A 27682-nucleotide genomic window follows, 5' to 3' on the forward strand; every position below is an offset into this window, starting at 1 on the left:
TGTCTGCCAGTCTGTCTGTCTGCCTGTCTCTGCCTTACAGGCCTGTATATAATATGGGACACAATCCAAAAATGACACATGTTGTCAAGCCAAAGCACAATGAATGTATGTGTGTGTGTGTGTATGGATGTGTATTTCTGAATGTGTGTGTTTGAATGCGTGCAAGCATGTGAATGTTCTCTAGTCCATTTTCCACTCTCTTTCTTTGTCCAGCTCTGTGCCGATGCCCTGCCCAGATATGCAGGAATTAAGGCCCATCGCTCACAGGGAACCTTCCTAATCAAAGTGCCGATTCCTGCAGCAAACAGCTGCCCTGAGCCTTAACTCCTCTCTGTGGTCTGGTCTGGGTCTGGGTTCTCTCTGTCAGAGCAAGGAGTTACTGGGCTCAGTTGCCCACGGAGACTGTGGAGTAACCAGGGTAACATCGCCTGCTGAGCTGCAAACACACACACCTGAGGTGAGTCACTCTGACACACACACACAAACGTACACACACACCTGAGGTGAGTCACTCTGACACACACACACACATACACAAATGTGTGTACATTTGTGTATGTGTGTGTGTGTGTGTGTGTCAGACACACACCTGTGCACCTCTCTGCCGTATCTATACCATGAGTTAGTTAACTAACCATAGATACCTTCAAGAGTTAGTTGACTAACCATAGATACCTTCAAGAGTTAGTTAACTAACTATGGATATCTATAAGGGATGGATGTAGCTCAGTGGTAGAACATCACTGTAGATAGATGCAAGTGGTCGCAAGTTCAAATCCCCCTTCACATTGTTTTGAATGAAAGCAAAATATGATATTATTAATTATAATGAGTATAAATACCTCCAGATGGTTGTTTAACTACAGATCCAGCCAAGAGCTAGTTATCTAACAAGAGATACATTCAGGAGTTAGGTATCTAATTATAGATGCCTTTAATAGTTAACTTTAGATACCTGAAAGTCTGTCTATAAATATATTTAGATGTAAATCTCTGTTCCTCTTCTGGGTTTCAGAGATCCCCTAGATCTTTCTCTCCCCGTCAATCTGGACAGATACTCTATAGAGGGGGTGGGAGCAGGGAGGTAGAGTGGGTATGGAGGGGGTGGGAGCAGGGAGGTAGAGTGGGTATGGAGGGGGTGGGAGCAGGGAGGTAGAGTGGGTATGGAGGGGGTGGGAGCAGGGAGGTAGAGTGGGTATGGAGGGGGTGGGAGCAGGGAGGTAGAGTGGGTATGGAGGGGGTGGGAGCAGGGAGGTAGAGTGGGTATGGAGGGGGTGGGAGCAGGGAGGTAGAGTGGGTATGGAGGGGGTGGGAGCAGGGAGGTAGAGTGGGTATAGAGGGGGTGGGAGCAGGGAGGTAGAGTGGGTATGGAGGGGGTGGGGGCAGGGAGGTAGAGTGGGTATGGAGGGGGTGGGAGCAGGGAGGTAGAGTGGGTATGGAGGGGGTGGGAGCAGGGAGGTAGAGTGGGTATGGAGGGGGTGGGAGCAGGGAGGTAGAGTGGGTATGGAGGGGGTGGGAGCAGGGAGGTAGAGTGGGTATGGAGGGGGTGGGAGCAGGGAGGTAGAGTGGGTATGGAGGGGGTGGGAGCAGGGAGGTAGAGTGGGTATGGAGGGGGTGGGAGCAGGGAGGTAGAGTGGGTATGGAGGGGGTGGGAGCAGGGAGGTAGAGTGGGTATGGAGGGGGTGGGAGCAGGGAGGTAGAGTGGGTATGGAGGGGGTGGGAGCAGGGAGGTAGAGTGGGTATAGAGGGGGTGGGAGCAGGGAGGTAGAGTGGGTATGGAGGGGGTGGGAGCAGGGAGGTAGAGTGGGTATGGAGGGGGTGGGAGCAGGGAGGTAGAGTGGGTATGGAGGGGGTGGGAGCAGGGAGGTAGAGTGGGTATGGAGGGGGTGGGAGCAGGGAGGTAGAGTGGGTATGGAGGGGGTGGGAGCAGGGAGGTAGAGTGGGTATGGAGGGGGTGGGAGCAGGGAGGTAGAGTGGGTATGGAGGGGGTGGGAGCAGGGAGGTAGAGTGGGTATGGAGGGGGTGGGAGCAGGGAGGTAGAGTGGGTATGGAGGGGGTGGGAGCAGGGAGGTAGAGTGGGTATGGAGGGGGTGGGAGCAGGGAGGTAGAGTGGGTATGGAGGGGGTGGGGGCAGAGAGGTAGAGTGGGTATGGAGGGGGTGGGAGCAGGGAGGTAGAGTGGGTATAGAGGGGGTGGGAGCAGGGAGGTAGAGTGGGTATGGAGGGGGTGGGAGCAGGGAGGTAGAGTGGGTATGGAGGGGGTGGGAGCAGGGAGGTAGAGTGGGTATGGAGGGGGTGGGGGCAGGGAGGTAGAGTGGGTATGGAGGGGGTGGGAGCAGGGAGGTAGAGTGGGTATAGAGGGGGTGGGAGCAGGGAGGTAGAGTGGGTATGGAGGGGGTGGGAGCAGGGAGGTAGAGTGGGTATGGAGGGGGTGGGAGCAGGGAGGTAGAGTGGGTATGGAGGGGGTGGGGGCAGGGAGGTAGAGTGGGTATGGAGGGGGTGGGAGCAGGGAGGTAGAGTGGGTATGGAGGGGGTGGGGGCAGGGAGGTAGAGTGGGTATGGAGGGGGTGGGAGCAGGGAGGTAGAGTGGGTATAGAGGGGGTGGGAGCAGGGAGGTAGAGTGGGTATGGAGGGGGTGGGAGCAGGGAGGTAGAGTGGGTATGGAGGGGGTGGGAGCAGGGAGGTAGAGTGGGTATGGAGGGGGTGGGGGCAGGGAGGTAGAGTGGGTATGGAGGGGGTGGGAGCAGGGAGGTAGAGTGGGTATAGAGGGGGTGGGAGCAGGGAGGTAGAGTGGGTATGGAGGGGGTGGGAGCAGGGAGGTAGAGTGGGTATGGAGGGGGTGGGAGCAGGGAGGTAGAGTGGGTATGGAGGGGGTGGGAGCAGGGAGGTAGAGTGGGTATGGAGGGGGTGGGAGCAGGGAGGTAGAGTGGGTATGGAGGGGGTGGGAGCAGGGAGGTAGAGTGGGTATGGAGGGGGTGGGAGCAGGGAGGTAGAGTGGGTATGGAGGGGGTGGGAGCAGGGAGGTAGAGTGGGTATGGAGGGGGTGGGAGCAGGGAGGTAGAGTGGGTATGGAGGGGGTGGGAGCAGGGAGGTAGAGTGGGTATGGAGGGGGTGGGGGCAGGGAGGTAGAGTGGGTATGGAGGGGGTGGGAGCAGGGAGGTAGAGTGGGTATAGAGGGGGTGGGAGCAGGGAGGTAGAGTGGGTATGGAGGGGGTGGGAGCAGGGAGGTAGAGTGGGTATGGAGGGGGTGGGAGCAGGGAGGTAGAGTGGGTATGGAGGGGGTGGGAGCAGGGAGGTAGAGTGGGTATGGAGGGGGTGGGAGCAGGGAGGTAGAGTGGGTATGGAGGGGGTGGGAGCAGGGAGGTAGAGTGGGTATGGAGGGGGTGGGAGCAGGGAGGTAGAGTGGGTATAGAGGGGGTGGGAGCAGGGAGGTAGAGTGGGTATGGAGGGGGTGGGGGCAGGGAGGTAGAGTGGGTATGGAGGGGGTGGGAGCAGGGAGGTAGAGTGGGTATGGAGGGGGTGGGAGCAGGGAGGTAGAGTGGGTATGGAGGGGGTGGGAGCAGGGAGGTAGAGTAGGTATGGAGGGGGTGGGAGCAGGGAGGTAGAGTGGGTATGGAGGGGGTGGGAGCAGGGAGGTAGAGTGGGTATGGAGGGGGTGGGAGCAGGGAGGTAGAGTGGGTATGGAGGGGGTGGGAGCAGGGAGGTAGAGTGGGTATGGAGGGGGTGGGGGCAGGAAGGAAGGGGGGGTTTGGAGGGCTCAGGGAGAGAAGCCACTTGTAGAGCAGCGCTGTGCTTCACTGACCAGGGAGCATCACCTCCTCACTGACCAGGGAGCTTCACCTCCTCACTGACCAGGGAGTTTCACCTCCTCACTGACCAGGGAGCTTCACCTCCTCACTGACCAGGGAGCATCACCTCCTCACTGACCAGGGAGTTTCACCTCCTCACTGACCAGGGAGTTTCACCTCCTCACTGACCAGGGAGTTTCACCTCCTCACTGACCAGGGAGCATCACCTCCTCACTGACCAGGGAGTTTCACCTCCTCACTGACCAGGGAGCATCACCTCCTCACTGACCAGGGAGTTTCACCTCCTCACTGACCAGGGAGCATCACCTCCTCACTGACCAGGGAGTTTCACCTCCTCACTGACCAGGGAGCCATCATCTCCTCACTGACCAGGGAGCATCACCTCCTCACTGACCAGGGAGCATCACCTCCTCACTGACCAGGGAGCTTCACCTCCTCACTGACCAGGGAGCCATCACCTCCTCACTGACCAGGGAGCATCACCTCCTCACTGACCAGGGAGCTTCACCTCCTCACTGACCAGGGAGCCATCATCTCCTCACTGACCAGGGAGCATCACCTCCTCACTGACCAGGGAGCTTCACCTCCTCACTGACCAGGGAGCCATCACCTCCTCACTGACCAGGGAGCATCACCTCCTCACTGACCAGGGAGCATCACCTCCTCACTGACCAGGGAGTTTCACCTCCTCACTGACCAGGGAGCATCACCTCCTCACTGACCAGGGAGCCATCACCTCCTCACTGACCAGGGAGCCATAATCTCCTCACTGACCAGGGAGCTTCACCTTCTCACTGACCAGGGAGCATCATCTCCTCACTGACCAGGGAGCTTCACCTTCTCACTGACCAGGGAGCATCACCTCCTCACTGACCAGGGAGTTTCACCTCCTCACTGACCAGGGAGTTTCACCTCCTCACTGACCAGGGAGTTTCACCTCCTCACTGACCAGGGAGCATCACCTCCTCACTGACCAGGGAGCCATCACCTCCTCACTGACCAGGGAGCCATAATCTCCTCACTGACCAGGGAGCTTCACCTTCTCACTGACCAGGGAGCATCACCTCCTCACTGACCAGGGAGCTTCACCTCCTCACTGACCAGGGAGCATCACCTCCTCACTGACCAGGGAGTTTCACCTCCTCACTGACCAGGGAGTTTCACCTCCTCACTGACCAGGGAGTTTCACCTCCTCACTGACCAGGGAGCATCACCTCCTCACTGACCAGGGAGTTTCACCTCCTCACTGACCAGGGAGCATCACCTCCTCACTGACCAGGGAGTTTCACCTCCTCACTGACCAGGGAGCATCACCTCCTCACTGACCAGGGAGTTTCACCTCCTCACTGACCAGGGAGCCATCATCTCCTCACTGACCAGGGAGCATCACCTCCTCACTGACCAGGGAGCATCACCTCCTCACTGACCAGGGAGCTTCACCTCCTCACTGACCAGGGAGCCATCACCTCCTCACTGACCAGGGAGCATCACCTCCTCACTGACCAGGGAGCTTCACCTCCTCACTGACCAGGGAGCCATCATCTCCTCACTGACCAGGGAGCATCACCTCCTCACTGACCAGGGAGCTTCACCTCCTCACTGACCAGGGAGCCATCACCTCCTCACTGACCAGGGAGCATCACCTCCTCACTGACCAGGGAGCATCACCTCCTCACTGACCAGGGAGTTTCACCTCCTCACTGACCAGGGAGCATCACCTCCTCACTGACCAGGGAGCCATCACCTCCTCACTGACCAGGGAGCCATAATCTCCTCACTGACCAGGGAGCTTCACCTTCTCACTGACCAGGGAGCATCATCTCCTCACTGACCAGGGAGCTTCACCTTCTCACTGACCAGGGAGCATCACCTCCTCACTGACCAGGGAGTTTCACCTCCTCACTGACCAGGGAGTTTCACCTCCTCACTGACCAGGGAGTTTCACCTCCTCACTGACCAGGGAGCATCACCTCCTCACTGACCAGGGAGTTTCACCTCCTCACTGACCAGGGAGCATCACCTCCTCACTGACCAGGGAGTTTCACCTCCTCACTGACCAGGGAGCATCACCTCCTCACTGACCAGGGAGTTTCACCTCCTCACTGACCAGGGAGCCATCATCTCCTCACTGACCAGGGAGCATCACCTCCTCACTGACCAGGGAGCATCACCTCCTCACTGACCAGGGAGCTTCACCTCCTCACTGACCAGGGAGCCATCACCTCCTCACTGACCAGGGAGCATCACCTCCTCACTGACCAGGGAGCTTCACCTCCTCACTGACCAGGGAGCCATCATCTCCTCACTGACCAGGGAGCATCACCTCCTCACTGACCAGGGAGCTTCACCTCCTCACTGACCAGGGAGCCATCACCTCCTCACTGACCAGGGAGCATCACCTCCTCACTGACCAGGGAGCATCACCTCCTCACTGACCAGGGAGTTTCACCTCCTCACTGACCAGGGAGCATCACCTCCTCACTGACCAGGGAGCCATCACCTCCTCACTGACCAGGGAGCCATAATCTCCTCACTGACCAGGGAGCTTCACCTTCTCACTGACCAGGGAGCATCATCTCCTCACTGACCAGGGAGCTTCACCTTCTCACTGACCAGGGAGCATCACCTCCTCACTGACCAGGGAGCATCACCTCCTCACTGACCAGGGAGCTCCTCCTCAAAGGACAAAAGATCTTTAATGAATCCACAGAGACAAGCTTCACTTCAGCCTGGCCAACATGGATCCTCCTACCTCCAGACCCACACCTCTGGACCCCTTCCACACCCACACCTCTGGATCCCCTCCACACCCACACCTCTGGACCCCCTCCACACCCACACCTCTGGACCCCCTCCACACCCACACCTCTGGACCCCCTCCACCCACACCTCTGGATCCCCTCCACACCCACACCTCTGGACCCCCTCCACACCCACACCTCTGGACCCCCTCCACACCCACACCTCTGGACCCCCTCCACCCACACCTCTGGACCCCCTCCACCCACATCTCTGGACCTCCTCCACACCCACACCTCTGGACCCCCTCCACCAACACCTCTGGACCCCCTCCACCCACACCTCTGGACCTCCTCCACACCCACACCTCTGGACCCCCTCCACACCCACACCTCTGGACCCCCTCCACCCACACCTCTGGACCTCCTCCACCCACACCTCTGGACCCCCCTCCACCCACATCTCTGGACCCCCTCCACCCACATCTCTGGACCCCCTCCACACCCACACCTCTGGACCCCCTCCACCCACACCTCTGGACCCCCCTCCACACCCACACCTCTGGACCCCCTCCACCCACACCTCTGGACCCCCCTCCACACCCACACCTCTGGACCCCCTCCACACCCACACCTCTGGACCCCCCTCCACCCACATCTCTGGACCCCCTCCACCCACATCTCTGGACCCCCTCCACACCCACACCTCTGGACCCCCTCCACACCCACACCTCTGGACCCCCCTCCACACCCACACCTCTGGACCCCCCTCCACCCACATCTCTGGACCCCCTCCACCCACACCTCTGGACCCCCTCCACACCCACACCTCTGGACCCCCTCCACCCACACCTCTGGACCCCCCTCCACACCCACACCTCTGGACCCCCTCCACCCACACCTCTGTCTTTGGATGTCAGTGAACATGCTAATTGGGTGTGCTCAAGCCTTCGGCGAGAGCACAACCTTTGTTCTCTCACATATATATTTATTTATTTATTATTATTATTTATTTTCGCCCCCCTAAGGATCAGTCAATATTTGGACTACATACACAACGGCGGTGTCAAAAGGTTCGTCTTGGTAGCGATTGCGTTGGTTGTATTTTTATTTACGTTCCGTTGCATGGTTTAAGTAGAAATTGCGTTTTTGTGGTGAAAAGTGAAGCTAACGGTGGCTAATTTGCTAGCCACAGTCACTGACGTTACTAACGTCACTAACGTCACGAAACACGCGTGACTACCTGTAGCAGAACATTCGTTTCGCATCTGTTAACTTGGGGGATAGCTAGGCTAACTATAGCTTTACTGCAAGGCAGCTGCAGAAACGCCACAAGCAAAGAGGCCAGGGTGATAACTATTTACTCATTTTACTTTGTGATGTGAAACACAATTATGAAATGTAATGTACAATATTAGCTGATATTATTAAGGAAGTAGGCCCACATCTATTTTCGGAAACGGTAGTCTACTATTTCACTGAAGCATTAGCATGACATTAGCCTCTGTTGCCCGGGCAACACATACCACAGTGGTCTATGATGCATCTGTTTTCAATCGTTAAAATAAACATTCCTCACAAATACATTTTCTTTGTAGGATTTATTATGACATTACATTACAAGTAAACGATTTGTTGGTGAAATTATCATTACCTGTGGTTTCAAACCAGTGTTGCTCATTGCAACGCTGTAGCCTACGCGAGAAACACGACAAAAACATCTAACTTACACAGCTGTTTAGGAAGTCAAACGGCGACAGAACATGTTCGGCACTCCCCTTACTTAAATCAAAAGTCTTTCAATAGGTGAAACTATCTGACTACTAACCTGAACTTCATTGCCACAGCCTAAACTTTGTCAATCTGTTCATGAAAATAATTAATTTCAGCCTAAACCGTACAACGGAACGTTTAATCGAATTCAACCAACGCAATCGCTACCAAGACGAACACAGCAGTAGTCTAGTACTGTACTGTAGTAGTAGAATTTACCGGGGCAGCTTCTCCACACAGGGCTATATCGCATTTTGCGTTGTTACTGACAATGATCGCTACCAGTGAGCTTTTTATGAATGAGCGATTTTCCACTAAATAAATGTCAAGCTTATTTACGTTTTTGGGGGCATTTTTTCAGTTAGCAGATGGTAATGTTTGAATCGCGATTCCATCCTCTACTGCCGGTAACGTCGTAGAATAATCTTCAAAGGGGGTTCTTTATTAATGAATGAATGCAATATGAGTAGGCTAAATGCCTGAAAATATCACGAGAAGGGAAAACTTAAAAGGACGTTTAAGTCATAGAGATTAGGTCAATTTTTACACCGGTCTGCCAAATGTATTCGTTTGGATTCAGCTATGAGGCTGCCTCTTGCAGGGGAAATGAGAAGACATCATATTTCATTCTACACTTAACTCGTATTTTGAGTTGTAAATGAGCAGCAAAAAAAGATGCTTTTAAATCTATGTAATCTTTATAAATAATAAGTAGGCCCTATGCATTTTTATATAAAATATACAGAAATATCAGTTATAAAAATGTCATTAAAAAACGTACCCCTGTGCAACCGACGCAAGCAAGCACACCCTACAATTTCCCCAGAAATTGTACCCTCTCTAGTATAATTAATAGTCATATAATTAAACTACATGTTTTCGCTGTTTTTCTTCCTAGGAAATGTTATCCATCCATGCTTCCACTCCTCAAACTGACAGGTGAGACCAACACAGCTCTTGCATTCACAGCATCAACAACGCTTTGCTACAGTGTCTCCTGCATTCACAATATCAACAACGCTTTGCTACAGTGTCTCCTGCATTCACAGCATCAACAACACTTTGCTACAGTGTCTCCTGCATTCACAGCATCAACAACGCTTTGCTACAGTGTCTCCTGCATTCACAATATCAACAACGCTTTGCTACAGTGTCTCCTGCATTCACAGCATCAACAACGCTTTGCTACAGTGTCTCCTGCATTCACAGCATCAACAACGCTTTGCTACAGTGTCTCCTGCATTTACAGCATCAACAACGCTTTGCTACAGTGTCTCCTGCATTCACAATATCAACAACACTTTGCTACAGTGTCTCCTGCATTCACAGCATCAACAACACTTTGCTACAGTGTCTCCTGCATTCACAGCATCAACAACGCTTTGCTACAGTGTCTCCTGCATTCACTTTGCTAACCCTTATTCAGTAATTAGCTGGGTCCATTATAATTTTTTGTGTGTGGGTGTGTGTGAGTGTGTGTGTGAGCGTGGGTGTGGGTGTGTGAGCGTGGGTGTGTGTGAGTGTGTGAGCGTGGGTGTGTGTGAGTGTGTGTGTGGGTGAGTGTGTGAGTGTGTGTGAGTGTGTGTGAGCTTGGGTGTGTGTGAGTGTGTGAGTGTGTGAGCGTGGGTGTGTGTGAGTGTGTGAGTGTGTGTGTGAGCTTGGGTGTGTGTGAGTGTGGGTGTGTGTGAGCATGGGTGTGTGTGAGTGTGGGTGTGTGTTTGTGTGTGAGCGTGGGTGTGTGTGTGTGGGTGTGTGAGTGTGTGTGTGTGAGCTTGGGTGTGTGTGAGTGTGAGTGTGGGTGAGCGTGTGAGTGTGTGAGCGTGGGTGTGTGTGAGTGTGTGAGTGTGTGTGAGTGTGTGAGCTTGGGTGTGTGTGAGTGTGGGTGTGTGTGAGTGTGTGAGCATGGGTGTGTGTGAGTGTGTGTGTTTGTGTGAAGCGCTGCCCAGCCCGGCTTCACAGCTGGGCAAATGAAATACAGAGTTCAAGGTTCAAGAGATGGAAAGTTGGCCACAAAGGAGCAACACGTTGCTGTAATGGAACAAAATCATAGCTGAGAAGTTTAGCTGTGATTAGATATGTAAATGCAAAGTACTGTAAAGGACCTCTATTTATTAAAACGTTTTGGTCGTAAAAGCTTGACCGTAAAGCCTTTGTTGTTATGTAAAAACATGTTCCAGTGGCCGTGTCCCGTGATTACCGCAAACCACACACGTAAATATCAAGTACTTAACGAATCATTTGTATTTCATTGGCCAACAACCGCCGCGGCTCCGCCCCTCCCAGTTAGAGCCGCCCCGACGGAAGGGGCCCCCTTTGAATGACAGCACTTGGGAAAGGAGACGATTTTTTTTTGTAATTTCTCGCAGCTCCAGCGTCCATGAGAAGCAGTCGAAGTTCTTTATTCTAACTGGATGGATTGGTATGGGGAGAAGCGGACCTCACAACGTGGCTAAGCTGCAGCTTTGGAACTGTTTAACCCTGACCATGGTCTTATCCTGCCTGCTGCTGCGACCAGGTACGATGGGGTTCTTCTCCAACTCCTGCACGAACAGTTTAACAGTTTCTCCGAACTGTGGAATGGTGGTGATGATGGGAAAACATTCTTGGTTTGAAGCACTGTTTTGGGCTACGCATCACTTATTATGTAGAGTATGAGGCTGGTAGGAATGAGTGAACGTTTATACATTTAAACAATAGTTATAATTAGTTATAGGCTAATTGTTTTCAAATGTTAACCAATCTTGGTAGAGACACGGTAGCTCCAGAGCTTCTGTAGTTTAGTGGCTGCTGCACGAGCTCATTTCAGGGCAAAGTTTTCTCCAGCTGACGAACTGGATAAAACAACTTTACTTATTATTTGGTTTGGAGAAATCCAATGTTGTCATCATAAAGCCGAAGTTAAAACTAATTGGGTAACAAGCATATCCTCTTTTTAGCAACCTTGAGCTAGCTAGCTAACGTTACCTCTCAATTTAGCGTAGCTAATGTTACTTTGTAACTTCCAGACTATTAAAGGTCTAGCTTTGCAGTGTGCTCGCTTGGATGAGAGCGAACGTTCCACGAATATGTTTTTTAAATTTTTATGTCACAACTATTACTTGGTAGCCAAGACACAAACTGTTGGGTACTTTACATGTTTTTTATTCGACGGTGTTGTGTTTCATTCATGCTTGATTTGCTACCATGTTCTGAGCTTGACTCCGTGGCCTGCCTAGCTGACCGAACAGCCCGTCTTACTGTTACATGAACACTGTAAAGACGATGGCCGCCGTCTCTCTGCTTCTACTGACGCCTGTAATATAGCCGAATTAAACTTCTTACACTATCAGCTACATTACAATATCTACCTTACGTAAATGTTGCCACAGTTCCAAACGAACAAATGGTCTGTGTTGTTTCTGTTACTAAATTGTCCCCAGTGAGCAAAACTATCTTGCATATTTATTAGTAAAACATTTCAACTGAATACCTGGTACATTTGGATGGACCTATCCCCATAACTCTGAAATGTGCATTTTTACCGTTCTTGTTCCAGACATGAGCTTTCTGTTTTGTTGTTTTCCGGACTTATTCTTTTTCAGTGTTTTAACATGTTGATGTCTCAAGTAGAACCCATTTAACCCCAATACAACTGGTAATTATTCAACCCCATTTTAAATATATTAGTCAAGTCACTGGAACCTAATAAAGACTAAATGCTGAGAGCCCCTTTTAGCCTTTGATACATTCAGCACAACACTCAAACACACACACACACAACACTCAACTCACACATAACACACTCACAACACACAACACTCTCAACTCACACAACTCTCTCACACACACAACACTCAACTCACACAAAACACACACCCCCACTACTTTCCTGCCGCCTCATGTTGGGTGCTCTCTGCGGTCAGCTACAAAGACCTGTTTTGTTGTTGATGGTTCAACAGGCAGTGATTGTGTGGAGCAGGGATCAGCTCCACTGTGACCCCTGTGCTTGTGGTTGGGTTAGGGTTAGGGAGGTAGAAAGGCTAGGGTCTGGCCTCCCACACCCTGCTCTCTCACCGGAGACTCTCTCTGTCTCTCTCTCTTTCCAGGAGGGGAGGGGGTGGTGGAAGATGGCAACAGGATTCTCTTCCTTAACTTAAATACTAAAGCTGAATGTACTGTTATTCTGACCTAGCTGGGTACAGCTCAGTGGTTAGAGCTGAATGTACTGTTATTCTGATATAGCTGGGTACAGATCAGTGGTTAGAGTCTTTGACTGCAGAGGAAGAGATCGCAGGTTCGGATCCCCCACCATATGTTGCTGTGGATAAAAGCATCTGCTAAACAAACATATAATTATTTTGAATGTTATCATAATATTTTTTACAGAAACAGCTCATATTTCTGTTCACTGTCTGGCAGGGGGCTTATCTTGAAGATAAAACCTACATTGACAGAACAGTTGTGTTTACTTCTAAATGGGTGCTTGACTGCTGCTGTTAGCTGCTGGGAAACTCTCGATCTTCCAGCCAAAACAAGAGGCTCAAAACCAACAAAGAAGTCACCTTTCGTACCAGAAGTGTATTTACGTTCAGATTTAGGCTGGCAGCTTTTCACTTCCTGCTCTGGGTGTTCCAGCTGGTCGTGAAGCAGGAACGAGCCTAGCCTTCTGTGCTGCAGGCCTCCGCCCACCGGGACCAGAACCAGAACAGAACATGGACCAGACCCTGGAGAACCAGACCAGAACATAGACCAGACCCTGGAGAACCAGAGCATACCCTGGGGGGTGTTCCATCAACGTCGCTAACGCAAGTTGCGCTTACACGAATAAGTCTCACTTGGGTAAACGTCAACTTAGACTTAAGCCTCAAGCCATTCCACTAACGTTCCGTTCCACTAACAGGCAACGCTAATTCAAGCTAGACCTCAATAAGCTTAGACTGTGCATCCCAGATCAGGCGATCGTCGAAAAGAGGAGTTATGTCGCAAAAAGCAAAGCGTAAACCAGCAGAGAGGTGTTATTTTCAGCAGCTTAAATTGTTTTTTTTTGGGGGGGGGGGTTTCCCCAAAAAGGGCAATGTTGCCGCAATTAACACGGCAAGGGAAACAACTTGTCAAACCATTATGACCGTTAAAATGCGTAAATTGTAGGCCTACCAAATCTACTTAGCATAACTATATGCATTTAGGCCTACTGATAATTAGCGTAATTTGATGAGCTGTCTGAAACCGTTCTGACAGTAGCCTATAGACAATATTCTCAACAGGAGATTTAGAATAATAGCCCAAGAAAGTGTGGCAGCAATTGAAAATTGTAGGATAAAATTCAAAACACTGAAGAAGGCCATGGTTAATTGCACTTGATGTGGGCTAATAATGTTTGTCTTCACATCTTGAACAAAATTAATAAATTACTTCAAAATAACTTTGCCACACACATTTATCAACTGCTAAATGCTGAGATTTAAGATAAAAGGGAAAGATGACCATGACTAAAATGGGGATCCACTGAAATAAGTATTATTGCACAGATCCAGCACAAACTTTCAGATCAGAAGGTGACCCAAACTGTAGCACACTTTGCTTGGCAGAACAGTCATTTAAAATTGCTCAGCATGACTAAAAATATATATAATTATTATATTACGCGTGCATATTTAATCCAAATCCAATTATTACTGTTCTGGCTGACAGTGTATGGACAGCTGACCCAGATTTCCAATTAACATAGTCTGCCTCCACAGATCCAGATGGGGCTTGGTCAGTGGCAGACTGTGGCTGTTTGAAGGGCTTGGTCAGTAGCAGACTGTGGCTGTTTGAAGGGCTTGGACAGTAGCAGACTGTGGCTGTTTGAAGGGCTTGGTCAGTAGCAGACTGTGGCTGTTTGAAGGGCTTGGACAGTAGCAGACTGTGGCTGTTTGAAGGGCTTGGTCAGTAGCAGACTGTGGCTGTTTGAAGGGCTTGGTCAGTAGCAGACTGTGGCCGTTTGAAGGGCTTGGTCAGTAGCAGACTGTGGCTGTTTGAAGGGCTTGGTCAGTAGCAGACTGTGGCTGTTTGAAGGGCTTGGACAGTAGCAGACTGTGGCTGTTTGAAGGGCTTGGTCAGTAGCAGACTGTGGCTGTTTGAAGGGCTTGGACAGTAGCAGACTGTGGCTGTTTGAAGGGCTTGGTCAGTAGCAGACTGTGGCTGTTTGAAGGGCTTGGTCAGTAGCAGACTGTGGCTGTTTGAAGGGCTTGGACAGTAGCAGACTGTGGCTGTTTGAAGGGCTTGGTCAGTAGCAGACTGTGGCTGTTTGAAGGGCTTGGTCAGTAGCAGACTGTGGCTGTTTGAAGGGCTTAGACAGTAGCAGACTGTGGCTGTTTGAAGGGCTTGGTCAGTAGCAGACTGTGGCTGTTTGAAGGGCTTGGTCAGTAGCAGACTGTGGCTGTTTGAAGGGCTTAGACAGTAGCAGACTGTGGCTGTTTGAAGGGCTTGGTCAGTAGCAGACTGTGGCTGTTTGAAGGGCTTAGACAGTAGCAGACTGTGGCTGTTTTGAAGGGCAGGGGTGGAAACATTTAACCCTTTTGTTATCTTCGGGTCATTCTGACCCATCAGTCATTGTGACCCACCGTCGTATTGCGACAACTTTACCGCATGCAACAACAAAGTGAAGCATTTTCTTTTAACCGTTGGGCTGTCTCAGACCCCCCACATTGCAAAGGTTAAAAGAAAATTATTTGTATTTGTTTTTGTATTGGGTAAACACAACGATGGTTCGTTATGAACCTTTTTTTTTTTTTTTTTTCTCTTTGGCTCTCGACGAAGGCGGTCGCATTTTTCTCTCCTCCCCTCCCTGACCTTCCCTGCTTGGCTCTGTCTTGTCTGTCTCAAGATACTCTCTCATCATCACTCGCCGAAACTAGAAGCATGGAATTAATTAGCTGGTCTCTCAATGCAATTGACACCGTCTTCTCGAAGAGAAGCTCGGGTTCGGGGGTACCTAACTGTCCTGACGGGACGTTCGCAGCTGGCTACACGATGGACGCGTGGGCGAATTGGCGTGTCGTGTGCCTAGCGGCGCTTTCCGTGGAGGACGTTGAAGACATCTTCATATTCGGAACCGTGATTACAGGCTTTCTGCTGTTTGGAATAGGCGCTGGCCTTGTATATCGGAAAATCAAGGAAACGGCTGTGGCCATCAAAAGCCCCGTTAGGCTGCCCGACATGATTGATGCGTTGGGCAGAGCTGTTGGAGCTCAGACTGTGAACTTACAACGCAGTATGGATTACAACAGGGATAAGTTTGCGGCTCTGCAAAGGAAGATGGAGGAGATGGAGACATTCCTGAAGGGTGGCCGTGAAAATTGAGTCGCGGCTACTCGTCAAAACAACTACCCCAATCTTATCCACTTTCGGCCCCGTAACCAGCACAGGCCTTGACCAAGGCCGTTGCTGGAAAACAACTCCCCTGGAGAGCGCTGAAGCGAGACTATCTTGCTCTTCCCTCCCCCCCCTCCCCCCCACCGACATCTGTGGTTTGGTCTCTGCCTGGGTCATGACCAAGGATGTCTCCTTGCCAACACAATCTGCATAGGGAGAATCGGACTGATTGTGGCCTAGTTCGGGGGCGCCAACCCAGACCTACTCACACATTAACTTTCACCTACTACAGATATCACCACCCCCCCACCCCCATCCAACGCCTTCGCCTGCTTGTTTCCCCAGGGTGGCTGGCGGGTCTGTGTCCAGCGCCTACCATGGCTGCAGGTCCAGATGCTGCTTGTCTACCCCTCCCCACTCCCCGTTGCAAGTCACGTGTCTTTGTAAATGTTGTTGTGCTTATGTGCTGAGGTTTTTGTCTGTTCCCACACTGTACTCCTCTACGAGCATTGTCTGGGGTTGCCTTTTTCTCTCCTCCTCTCTCCTCATGTTATGCTGTAACTCTCTAGTTGGCACCGAAAATGGCTGCCTAGGTAGGCTCTCCTGCCAAAGTAAATTCCTTGTCTGTGCAAACTTTCATGGCGAATAAACACCAATTCTGATTCTGATTGGGTAATGTGACCCGAAGGCAGCACAAGGGTTAAAGGGCTGCTACTGCACGACATGGGCTCTCACTAGTGTAACAATGGGAATGGGCCAGAAGAAGGGATAAATGCTCTTTGTATAAACTGAGAACCTTCATCCACAGGGTTGTCAAAGAACGGATATGACATAATTGATTGTAACTTGTCTAGACGCTCTGCTTAGTTTCTAAGGCCTTATTTTATGTCAATTAACCAATGTCTTTTTAAAACAGTTATAGTGACATTATTTCTTGTTTATTTAAATTAATACATTCTTAAGAATGTCTGCACTTCAAAAAGTCTGCACTTATGTTTCCGAACAAAGTGCTTTGCGCGCAGGAATTTACTCGACGGAACTGTCTTTTGACATTCTGTTTCTGCCTGTTTGAGATTATTTGCAACACCTCTTAGTTTAGCTAGACTTTTAGCCTGACACGGAGCAGGCTAGTTCCGAAGTATAAGTTACCTTGGTTACGTAGCTAGAACTAGAATAAGCCACTTTAATGGAACGGAACTCTCGCTGAAGTAAGCGAGACTTGGCGAAATAAGTCTCGCTTTTCTTTAATTGACGTTGATGGAACACCCCCCCCTGGAGTATCATAAACATAGACCAGACCCTGGAGAACCAGACCAGAAAATAGACCTGGGGTCTCATTTATAAAACTGTGCGTAGGATGCTTACTAAAAGTGTACGTACGGCCAAAAGCCTAAATAGGCGTACGGCAAAAAATAAATAAATTATAAAACCGTGCGTACGCACACCTGTAAGCAATGTTCCCTTTATAAATCATAGATTACCCACAAGTGTGTGTGTGTGTACATGAATCAGCATCTTACCCCGCACTGAGCCGCCCCCCATTTTTAACCATAAATGGTCAATGCAAAGCACCTCATGAATGCTAATCCAGTATATTAATGACCCTGGCATGCGATTGTTCTTTACGATGAATCATGGCGACCGGTGGGGAAAATAAACAACAAAGTGCAACTTCTCAGACACTGTTAGCCTATTGGTGGAGGCCCGAAAACCACATTATTTGATGGCCGGTGGATCACCAATAAAATAAACTGGCGTCAACTGTGCCAGACGATACCCCGAGTCGAGATACAATCTGAAAACAAAAGCATTTTGTTATGAACAGTCTATTAAAGTCTGGACTGATAACGAGGACATAGTGTATCGATTGCTCGGGAGCTTAACGACTGTATTTCCAGTTTTTGACATATGAGGATATTTGCACAGTATTAAAGAAATATATTTAGTTATACACTGTGTTCTGCAGTTATATAAAGGTAGGATATGTGATGTTATGCTGTATTCCAAGCAGTCAGGCATCTCCCCCTCCTGCACTCCCGTAGTGGACAATCTGATGGTGAGACAGTGCTGAATTTTGATTTAAAATTTGAGTTGGATTGTACAAGGTGTTTATGGAACAATTATCACTCAGTATGCCTACCAGCGCAAATAGCACAGCTGGATTTAATCTTCATGATAATGATGAAATGGATTGAAAATAACGTGTGTGAGGAAAACAAAATGTATAAATATTACGAGTAATCGTTCTTCCCACATTTACTTTCTGCAGTCTGACTACAGTACGGTCATCTGCGTCGCCAATTCCCACTGTCTCCAAAATGTGCGTAGGCCTACAGATAGATACAGTCAGAGTTTGCGTGAAGGACCGCACATTCTCCCGTCAAGTTTGTTTTATATAAATCTCAACCTTTGCGTGGGAAGTGGCGTACGCACATTTTCAGCCCAGTTTTACGTTTATAAATGAGACCCCAGAACCTGGAGAACCAGACCAGACCCTGGAGTACCAGAACATAGAACAGACCCTGGAGAACCATACCAGAATCTGAACCAGAACTGAACATAGACCAGACCCTGGAGAACCAGACCTGAACCTGAATAAGTTGGATAAGTCTTGTTTTTGTAGGGGTGTGCATCAGAATTCTTTTTGGCTTTTGTAAAAGTCTGTTAAGATTTCCATTACTCAGGTGTAACCCAGTGGTTGGACAACATTACGTGTTTGATTGACAAGGCCAAACCCCTCCTCCAGAGTGGTTCCACTGCGGCACCCCAAAAAGCAGCTTCACGATTGGTTAACCTGTTGCCATGGCTTGACAAAGCACAAATAGTTCCCTTTTACTATTTTTGTGGCCCCAGTGCTCACAGGAACAGTGTTGGTCTCAAGATCATTTCTTCAATATAATGTGAGTTCTGTTGAGTTGTCCCAACTCATACAGCTGTGGACCAGACCAGACCATGAAAGTTACTATGGACCAGACTAGGCCAGACCATGTAACTTTTTACGGTTTGCGATTGGGAGAGCAATGTTCTGACTGGGTGATATGTCATAGTGACTGTTCTGACTTCCTGATATGTCATAGTGACTGTTCTGACTGTCTGATATGTCATAGTGACTGTTCTGACTGGCTGATATGTCATAGTGACTGTTCTGACTGGCTGATATGTCATAGTGACTGTTCTGACTGGCTGATATGTCATAGTGACTGTTCACTGTGTTCTGACTGTCTGATATGTCATAGTGACTGTTCTGACTGTCTGATATGTCATAGTGACTGTTCTGACTGGCTGATATGTCATAGTGACTGTTCTGACTGGCTGATATGTCATAGTGACTGTTCACTGTGTTCTGACTGTCTGATATGTCATAGTGACTGTTCTGACTGTCTGATATGTCATAGTGACTGTTCTGACTGTCTGATATGTCATAGTGACTGTTCTGACTGGCTGATATGTCATAGTGACTGTTCACTGTGTTCTGACTGTCTGATATGTCATAGTGACTGTTCTGACTGTCTGATATGTCATAGTGACTGTTCTGACTGTCTGATATGTCATAGTGACTGTTCTGACTGTCTGATATGTCATAGTGACTGTTCTGACTGTCTGATATGTCATAGTGACTGTTCTGACTGGCTGATATGTCACCAGAATCAGAATGGGATTTATTCGCCATGAAAGTTTGCACAGACAAGGAATTTGCTTTGGCAGGAAGGTGCATACAATAAACATATACCTAAAATTTAAATATGTGGACTATCTATACTAAGTGTACATAAACTAGCAGTACTAAGTGGTATTAGAATAGAATTAAATATACAATAAAACATCTTGGACCAGGAAGATGTGACTGTGACATAGTGACTGTTATGACTGGCTGCGATGGCATAGTGACTTCAGTGTTCTGACTGTTCTGTTTCTTGTTGTGCTCCAGCTCACTGTCAGCAGTGTCGTATCCAGCGCTGCAACGCAGAGTACGTGACCTCGACATCGCCCTCCAGTGGGCTCCAGGAGGAGATGCACCCGGACTACTGCATCTCCCTGCGGGCGTATGCCCTCTGCACCCGGCGCACCGCGCGCAGCTGCAGAGGAGACCTGGTGTACCACTCGGCCGTGTTCCGCATCAAGGAGCTGTTCTCACAGCACAACTGCTCCTCCGATGGGCCCACCTCCCCCGCCAGGGCCCCCGGCACCCCCCGGCCCCCCCTCCCCCGGCTCTGCGACTATGAGAGCCGGGCCCTGGCTGCTGGGCACCTCGGCAGGTATGCCCACTGCAGCCTGTTCGGGGACCCCCACCTGCGCACATTCAGGGAGGAGTTCCAGACCTGCAAGGTGGAGGGGGCGTGGCCTCTCATAGACAACCGCTACCTGTCCGTGCAGGTCACCAACGTACCTGTCGTCCAGGGATCCAGCGCCACGGCAACCAGCAAGGTAGGCGGGGTTTGGAGACGGGCGGGGAAACTGGAGCTAAGGGCTCTGAACTTGATGATGATAATCATAATTATATGATTTTATTCATATTTTGTTTTATTCATGTTTTGTTGCATAGGGTTAGTGTGTGTGTGTGCGAGAGGGACAGTGCGCGAGAGGGACAGAGCGTAGTGTTGGCTGGGGCCATGGTTGAGTGCTCCTGTGTTAACGGGTCATATGGTAGTGATTAAGGTGCTCCACATTCCCCTCTCACCCTGTCTGAAGCGGCGTCACCCCTCTGATAGAGGCTCTCAAACTCTCCTGAGAAACCAGGAGGAATAACCAGCTAGCCCTGGTCTGGTCTGGTTCTAGCCCTGGTTTGGTACAGGTCCTAGGTCTGGTCTGGTACTGGTACTGGTCCTAGCCCTGGTCTGGTACTGGTCCTAGGTCTGGTACTGGTCCTATGTCTGGTCTGGTACTGGTCCTAGCCCTGGTCTGGTACTGGTCCGGTTTGGTACTGGTCCTACACCTGGTCTGGTATTTGTTCTAGGTCTGGTTTGATACTGGTCCTACACCTGGTCTGGTTCTGGTCCTAGGTCTGGTCTGGTACTGGTCCTAGGTCTGGTCTGGTTCTGGTCCTAGGTCTAGTTTGGTACTGGTCCTAGGTCTGGTCTGGTTCTGGTCTTAATCGGGTACTAGTCCAGATTCTAGAAGGCTGTGGTTGTGCTGGCTGGTATTCAAGATCTCTCTCAGAGCTCTGTGCAGACAGTGAGGTTATCTCACATTTGTCAGCAGGCTTCTTAAAGTGAGGTACGAAGAATGTTCTGGAGGAAATCAGCGTTCTCTAGTTTGTTGGCAGTAGAGTCCTGTAGCTAGTCTGGATCCTCTGCAGGAGATGGAAGCTATCCATGGGTTTCAGTCACGTGACTTTTTGTTGTTGTTGCAGCCCCCATCTTTATGACCGATTCGCAGCCTCTCCTCGGGTCTCCTCAGTGAGCATAAATGATGTTACACAAAGTAGAACACCTTACCACCGACGAAAAGTAACGGTATTTAAAGAAAATAAATACTTTAGGTTTCGATCCTTATTAACTGTCAAGTGAACTGCTTACTCCACTAAAGTGTAGTAAAAACTTGCCAAATTTGACGTTTGCTGACATCTACGTTTACCTCGTCCACAATCCCTCTCCATACACCGGGGAAGCTCTTAAGGCATTTAAAAGCACTGAAGTCTACCGCTACTTCACCTCAGGATGGGTTAATGATCCCAAAATGAATCATCTGGATATGAAGAAAATGTTCTTGATCACAAGAAGGGTAAATGGCAGTCTGTTAATCAAGCGATATTAACATTACACGAATAGCGTTTATCACTGAACTGAATTGCCATCAGATTCTGTTGTAATATCACATCGGGACACCAAATGAAAAGTAGTTTAGCATACTAACGCCACTACAACAAGTAGCAACATAACGTATTTCAACCATATAACGCTAACGGAGTCAGGTGGCTGAGCGGTTAGGGAATCAGGCTAGTAATCCAAAGGTTGCTGGTTCGATTCCTGGCTGTGCCAAATGACTTTTGTCCTTGGGCAAGGCACTTGACCCTACTTGCCTTGGGCAGAATGTCCCTGTACTTACTGTAAGTCGCTCTGGATAAGAGCGTCGGCTAAATGACTAAATGTAAATGTACCGTTACTAATGTAGCCTAAATATAGATAGTGCAAGCGGTCCAGAATAACATTATACATGCTCAAATTATAAATTAAATTTTTTAATCAATTTCTTGCGATGTTCACGGTTTTTTGTGACATTGTAAAAGGGATTAGAGAATGCCAGGAGCAGCTAACAGTTACAGTCATAATAGAATGAGATCCCCACCGGTCAAGTGTGGACTGGTGCAGCAATTTAACAGAGCAAAAAAGGGGAATTTGATGCAACCCCACACACCAAGACAGCGACAGCCCCCCTCATTTGGAACATGAAATCTGTTCCAGGGGAAGAGAACTCTAAAATAAGTTATACTTATAGAATAAGGATGGAAACAACCCATCCCCCGTTGCCTCCAACTAGTAACATACTTACCTTTAACAGTCGTAGAATTGACTAAACAATAACGTTTTTAACCTAATTTTAAATGTCGAAACAGTATCAGACTCCTTAATTGAGACGGGTAATTTGTTCCAGAGAAGAGGTGCTCTATATGAGAACGCCCTACCTCCAGCTGTTTTTTTCTTAATTTTGGGAACCACAAAATTGTCCTTGCGGGGCAATAGGGTGCAAGGAGACTGGAGAGGTACAGTGGTGCCAATCCATGCAGAGATTTGTAGATTAGTAGTAGAACTTTGAAGTCAGCTCTGGCTTGGATAGGGAGCCAGTGTAGAGAGACAAGAGTAGATTTTATGTGATCAAACTTTCTTGTTCTGGTCAATAGTCTAGCAGCAGCATTTTGCACCCTCTGTAAAAAATTTTGGTGGGTAATTGGGAGGCCAGAGAACAACACATTGCAATAGTCCAATCGGGACGTAACAAATGCATGTATTAGTTTTTCGGCATCATCCTTTGAGAGAAATTTTCGTATTTTGGCAATATTACGTAGATGGAAAAATGCAGTTCTGGTAATTTGCTTAATATGGTACTCAAACGAAAGGTCTGGGTCCATTGTGACTCCTAAATTTTTTACTAGCTGGCTTTGAGAGACTTTGACGCCGTCTAGGTCTAAGGTCAGATTGGAAAAATTATTTCTATATTTTTTAGGACCGAAAATTTGAACCTCGGTTTTATCCGAATTTAGAAGAAGGACATTTGCAGTCATCCAAGCTCTCAACCTAGAAACACATTTTTCCATAGCATGTGGAAATTCTCCAGACTTTATAGACATATATAGCTGAGTATCATCTGCATAACAGTGAAAATTTACCCCAGAGCTTCTAATTATGTTTCCTAAAGGCAGCATATAGAGAGAAAATAACAGAGGGCCTAGAACTGAACCCTGTGGTACTCCGTATTTTACAGTGGAGCTCCTGGATGAGCAGCCATCATAGTGGACATATTGTGATCTATCAGATAGATACGATCTAAACCACTGAAGTGACGTACCAGAAATCCCAACATAGTTCTCCATACGTTCCAAGATAATCTCATGATCCACCGTGTCAAAAGCTGCACTTAGGTCTAGAAGAACCAGGACAGAGATAGAACCCGCGTCAGAGGCTAACAGTAGATCATTGACTACCTTGGCTAATGCAGTTTCAGTGCTGTGGTGGAGACGAAATCCAGACTGGAGAGGTTCATAAAGCTGATTTGAGGAGAGGTGCTCAGTAAGCTGTTGTGCCACAGCCTTTTCTAAAATTTTGGAAAGAAATGGCAAATTTGAAATTGGCCTGTAGTTGCTAAGACAACCTGGATCCAGGTTTGTTTTTTTAAGAAGGGGCTTAATAATAGCTTGTTTGAAATCGTTGGGGACTTGGCCAATTACAATAGATTCATTAATAATACTAAGCATGGGTGGTCCAATAATAGGGAGAAGTTCCCTACAGAGTTTAGCAGGGAGGGGATCGAGAAGGCAGCTAGTGGGTTTCGAGGAGTCTATCAGCTCGATGAACGCTTCCATAGAAATAGGGTTAAAGTGAGTGAGAGCCTCAACATGCAGCATGCTTGGTATAGGGGAAAGTTCCGTGTTGATGGCCACTCCTCCAGGACTAGTCTGTAGTTTGTCCCTTATTGCATAGATTTTTTGGTCAAAGAAATCTAAGAAATCATTGGGAGAGAAATCTGAACTCAGAGCAATTCAGTCCTAAAGATGGTGCCGCGACCACTGTGTGACGTCACATGAAATCTATGAATATACTGTAGCTAGTCTGGATGCTCTGTGGGAGATGGAAGCTATACTGTAGATGGTCTGGATGCTCTGTGGGAGATGGAAGCTATACTGTAGCTAGTCTGGATGCTCTGTGGGAGATAGAAGCTATACTGTAGCTAGTCTGGATGCTCTGTGGGAGATGGAAGCTATACTGTAGATGGTCTGGATGCTCTGCAGTAGATGGAAGCTATACTGTAGCTAGTCTGGATGCTCTGTAGGAGATAGAAGCTATACTGTAGCTAGTCTGGATGCTCTGTAGGAGATAGAAGCTATACTGTAGCTAGTCTGGATACTCTGCAGTAGATGGAAGCTATACTGTAGCTAGTCTGGATGCTCTGTAGGAGATGGAAGCTATACTGTAGCTAGTCTGGATGCTCTGCAGTAGATGGAAGCTATACTGTAGCTAGTCTGGATGCTCTGTGGGAGATAAGCTTGGATGCGTGCTGATGTGAGATGGTTGTGTCAACATCAGTTAAACCAAGTATGGTCTCTTTATATACAGTTTGTTAGTTGTCTTATCACAGTAAGAGAGTCATTAGTCATGCTCTGTTTAACCACCCAAGCTGCAGAAAGACCTCAGTGTTGGAAGTGTGATGCTGGGGTGACACCCTGTGGTGGTTTTGGGCATTACATTCTTTCTCTCCTCATGATTCATCTTGTGGTCTCCCCTCCCTCCTCAGATAACGGTGATCTTCAAGTCGTTCCAGGGCTGCACGGATCAGAAGGTGTACCAGGCCACAACCGAGGACTTGCCCTCGGCCTTCCAGGACGGCAGCAGCAGCAGTGGGGGGGACGAGGCGTCCAGCCTGCTGATCCTGGACCGGCCCGGCCCGGCTGGGCGCCATGTCCACATCCAGGCACGCTACCTGGGCGCCTCCATCATCGTGCGCCGTGTGGGGCTCTACCTGACTTTCGCCATCCGGGTCCCCGAGGACATGCTGGGGCCGGAGGAGGTGGGCCTGCAGCTCTGTCTCCATGGCTGTCCTCGCAGCCAGCTGATCACACAGCACACGCTGGGGCCTGCCCCGCCCCCCAGGGCCCTGCCCCCCAGGGCCCCGCCCCCCCAGGTCTACTCGGTGGAGCAGGCCACGGCTCGTTGCCGGGAGACACTGCAGGTGGAGGATGTGTATTTCCAGTCGTGTGTGTTTGACCTGCTGACCACCGGGGACCCGGCCTTCTGTCTGGCCGCGTTCGGGGCGCTGCAGGATCTGAAGGCCTTGCCCCCTTCCAGACTCAGGCAGAGCTCTGCCCCTAGTCCCCCCAGGACTCCTCGCCTGCACAGCAGGGGAGCATCCCTCCCCACCACACACACTCTGCTGCTGCTGCTGGGCCTGCTGCTGGGCCTGCTGCTGGTGTGAGGAGGAGGAGGAGGAGGAGAGACTCCTGTCTTTCACTCCCTAAACAATCTGAAGGACCCAGCGTACACACACACACACACTCGTCTACACACCTGTACATTGGATCAGCACTAACAGACTCTGAAATGTGAAAATCCCCAAATGACTGTTTAACTCTGCTCTGATTGAAGGCGGGTTCATCAAAATTGATTTTTGTAAATAACAAGTCCTGGTGCCTGATTATTATGGTCTGCACTGGCCCAGACACCCAGGTGGCTCATGGTTTTGGAACAGATGTGTGGTCCACTCCATTGTTATCTCATCATATTTACAGAAAACTGTGTTTCTTATTCACAGTATTCAATAACTGAATGTAAAGACAAGGTACAGGACATGGTACCCCTGTCCGTAAAATCTGAGGTACAGGACATGGTACTCAGGACCACTCTGAGTAACAGTCCTTGGAAGTACTGTGTCATATACCTTCATATCTGTCAAACCTTGCTCCTGTAGGGTTACACTCCAAACCTGCTCCTGGAGAGATACCTTTCTGATGCAGGTTTAGAGGCCTGATAAAAGGTATATACTACAGTATACCTCACCATGTCAGGTACATGCTTCCCCTTTGTGCCAGGGTGTCTGTGTGTGTGTGGAGGGTCAGTACTTACGTGTGTGTGTGTGTGTGGAGGGTCAGTACTCACCAGGGTGTGTGTGTGTGGAGGTTCAGTACTCACCAGGGTGTGTGTGTGTGGAGGTTCAGTACTCACCAGGGTGTGTGTGTGTGTGTGTGTGTGTGTGTGTGGAGGGTCAGTACTCACCAGGGTGTGTGTGTGGAGGGTCAGTACTCACCAGAGTGTGTGTGTGTGGAGGGTCAGTACTCACCAGGGTGTGTGTGTGTGGAGGGTCAGTACTCACCAGGGTGTGTGTGTGTGGAGGGTGATTGTCAGTCATTCCCAGATTAAGATCAAAATCCTCCCAAAGACAAAACTCCCTTATCAAGCTGCTCTGACCTCATCTAACCCATCTAACCCTAACCCTCTTCACTCAGACTGACTGTGAGGTGTGTTAGTGACCTCATCTAACCCTAACCCTCTTCACTCAGACTGACTGTGAGGTGTGTTAGTGACCTCATCTAACCCTAACCCTCTTCACTCAGACTGACTGTGAGGTGTGTTAGTGTGTGTACCCTTTGCCTTCCTATCTTTCAAGGTAAACAAACAAAATCTCTATATTATAATATATTGAAAGATTGTATATAAGTGTTTTATATGGTGTACATGTTTTAACTGTAATGTTTTACACATTTGTTGTGATTTAGTTAGATATTGTTGAATACTTTTATTGAAAGTGAACTAATATGTGTTTTACATTTTATTACAATCATTCATTTTACATAATAAAAAAAAGTGTTGGGTTGATGTTAGGTGTTTGTTTTGTGTTTTCTTAGTTTTACTGCTGAACTCTTCTCTCTTCTCATCCTCCTCTCGTCCCTCCATCCCTGGTAAACTAACCCTAACCTAAGCCTGTCCTAATGACAGGATGAATCTCCAGCAGTGATGGGAATTAATTGCATAAAAATCCAGCTCTTGGTAAGATAGAGAAGGGATGGATGCAGGTACAGAGCACCTCATACAGACCGGAGTGTAAAGTCGAGACAATCTCCCCTAAACTTTTACTGAAGGGTGCCCTCTTCTGCGGAGCACCCAGCCTGGAGGTCAGCAAGCTGTACCCCCCCCCCCCCCCCATCAGACAAGATAAGGTTTTCTCTGAGCAGGGTATGAGGTTCATGTGTTGTATGTCAGAGCAGAGTATGAGGTTCATGTGTTGTATCTCAGAGCAGGGTATGAGGTTCATGTGTTATCTCTCAGAGCAGGGTATGAGGTTCGTGTTGTATCTCAGAGCAGGGTATGAGGTTCATGTGTTGTATCTCAGAGCAGGGTATGCGTGAGGGCATCATAAACAGATGGTAATAAAGATGAACTGCCTTGCTGTACTCTGACCTCACATCATCACCGTCGTTCGACTTTCTGTCCCTCCCCTCTTCATCTCACTTTCTGTTTTCTCTCCTCTCTCCAGACTATCCAGTCATTCAGTCTGATAAGGACCAGTCAACCAGTTTGTATTTTTATTGTAAAATTGAAAAAAAGGAGATAAAGAGAAAAGCCCCAACAAGCATTTCTGTTTGATAAATACCTTAACATAACTATGAAATAAAATAACTGATTAAATTAGATAAATAATTGGCTTAATACGCAAATAAATTATTACATAAATATATACCATTGACATCAAGTAATTACTTGATCAAATAAATAATTATAAAACAATCCTTTTAATAATGAGTATGAAATGATCTAAGCAGCAAGTTTTCAAGAAACGTCAACAGGAATCACTGTTTGGTTTCTCAGACTATGACAGAACTTTT

The 27682-nt window shown here is 48.9% G+C and overlaps 1 protein-coding gene across 2 annotated transcripts; it reads left to right on the forward strand.

Moving 5' to 3' along the window:
• The first annotated feature begins 387 nt into the window (after nucleotides 1-387).
• On the forward strand, nucleotides 388-26256 carry rgmd (RGM domain family, member D). Of its 2 annotated transcripts, XR_009929448.1 has the most exons (6): nucleotides 388-457; nucleotides 9218-9258; nucleotides 10686-10834; nucleotides 19583-20079; nucleotides 24601-25978; nucleotides 26063-26256. XR_009929448.1 is itself a non-coding variant. In XM_062455616.1 (5 exons), the coding sequence occupies exons 2-5, from the start codon at nucleotides 9221-9223 to the stop codon at nucleotides 25276-25278; spliced, it is 1362 nt and encodes a 453-aa protein (XP_062311600.1). In that variant the 5' UTR covers nucleotides 388-457; nucleotides 9218-9220; the 3' UTR covers nucleotides 25279-26256. The 2 variants fall into 2 exon arrangements, 1 of the variants encoding a protein (XP_062311600.1); XM_062455616.1 differs by having other exon boundaries at nucleotides 24601-26256.
• Nucleotides 26257-27682: the final 1426 nt, after the last annotated feature.

The sequence above is a fragment of the Osmerus eperlanus genome, unplaced genomic scaffold, assembly GCF_963692335.1.
Source record: "Osmerus eperlanus unplaced genomic scaffold, fOsmEpe2.1 SCAFFOLD_48, whole genome shotgun sequence".
Taxonomy (NCBI): Eukaryota; Metazoa; Chordata; class Actinopteri; order Osmeriformes; family Osmeridae; genus Osmerus; species Osmerus eperlanus.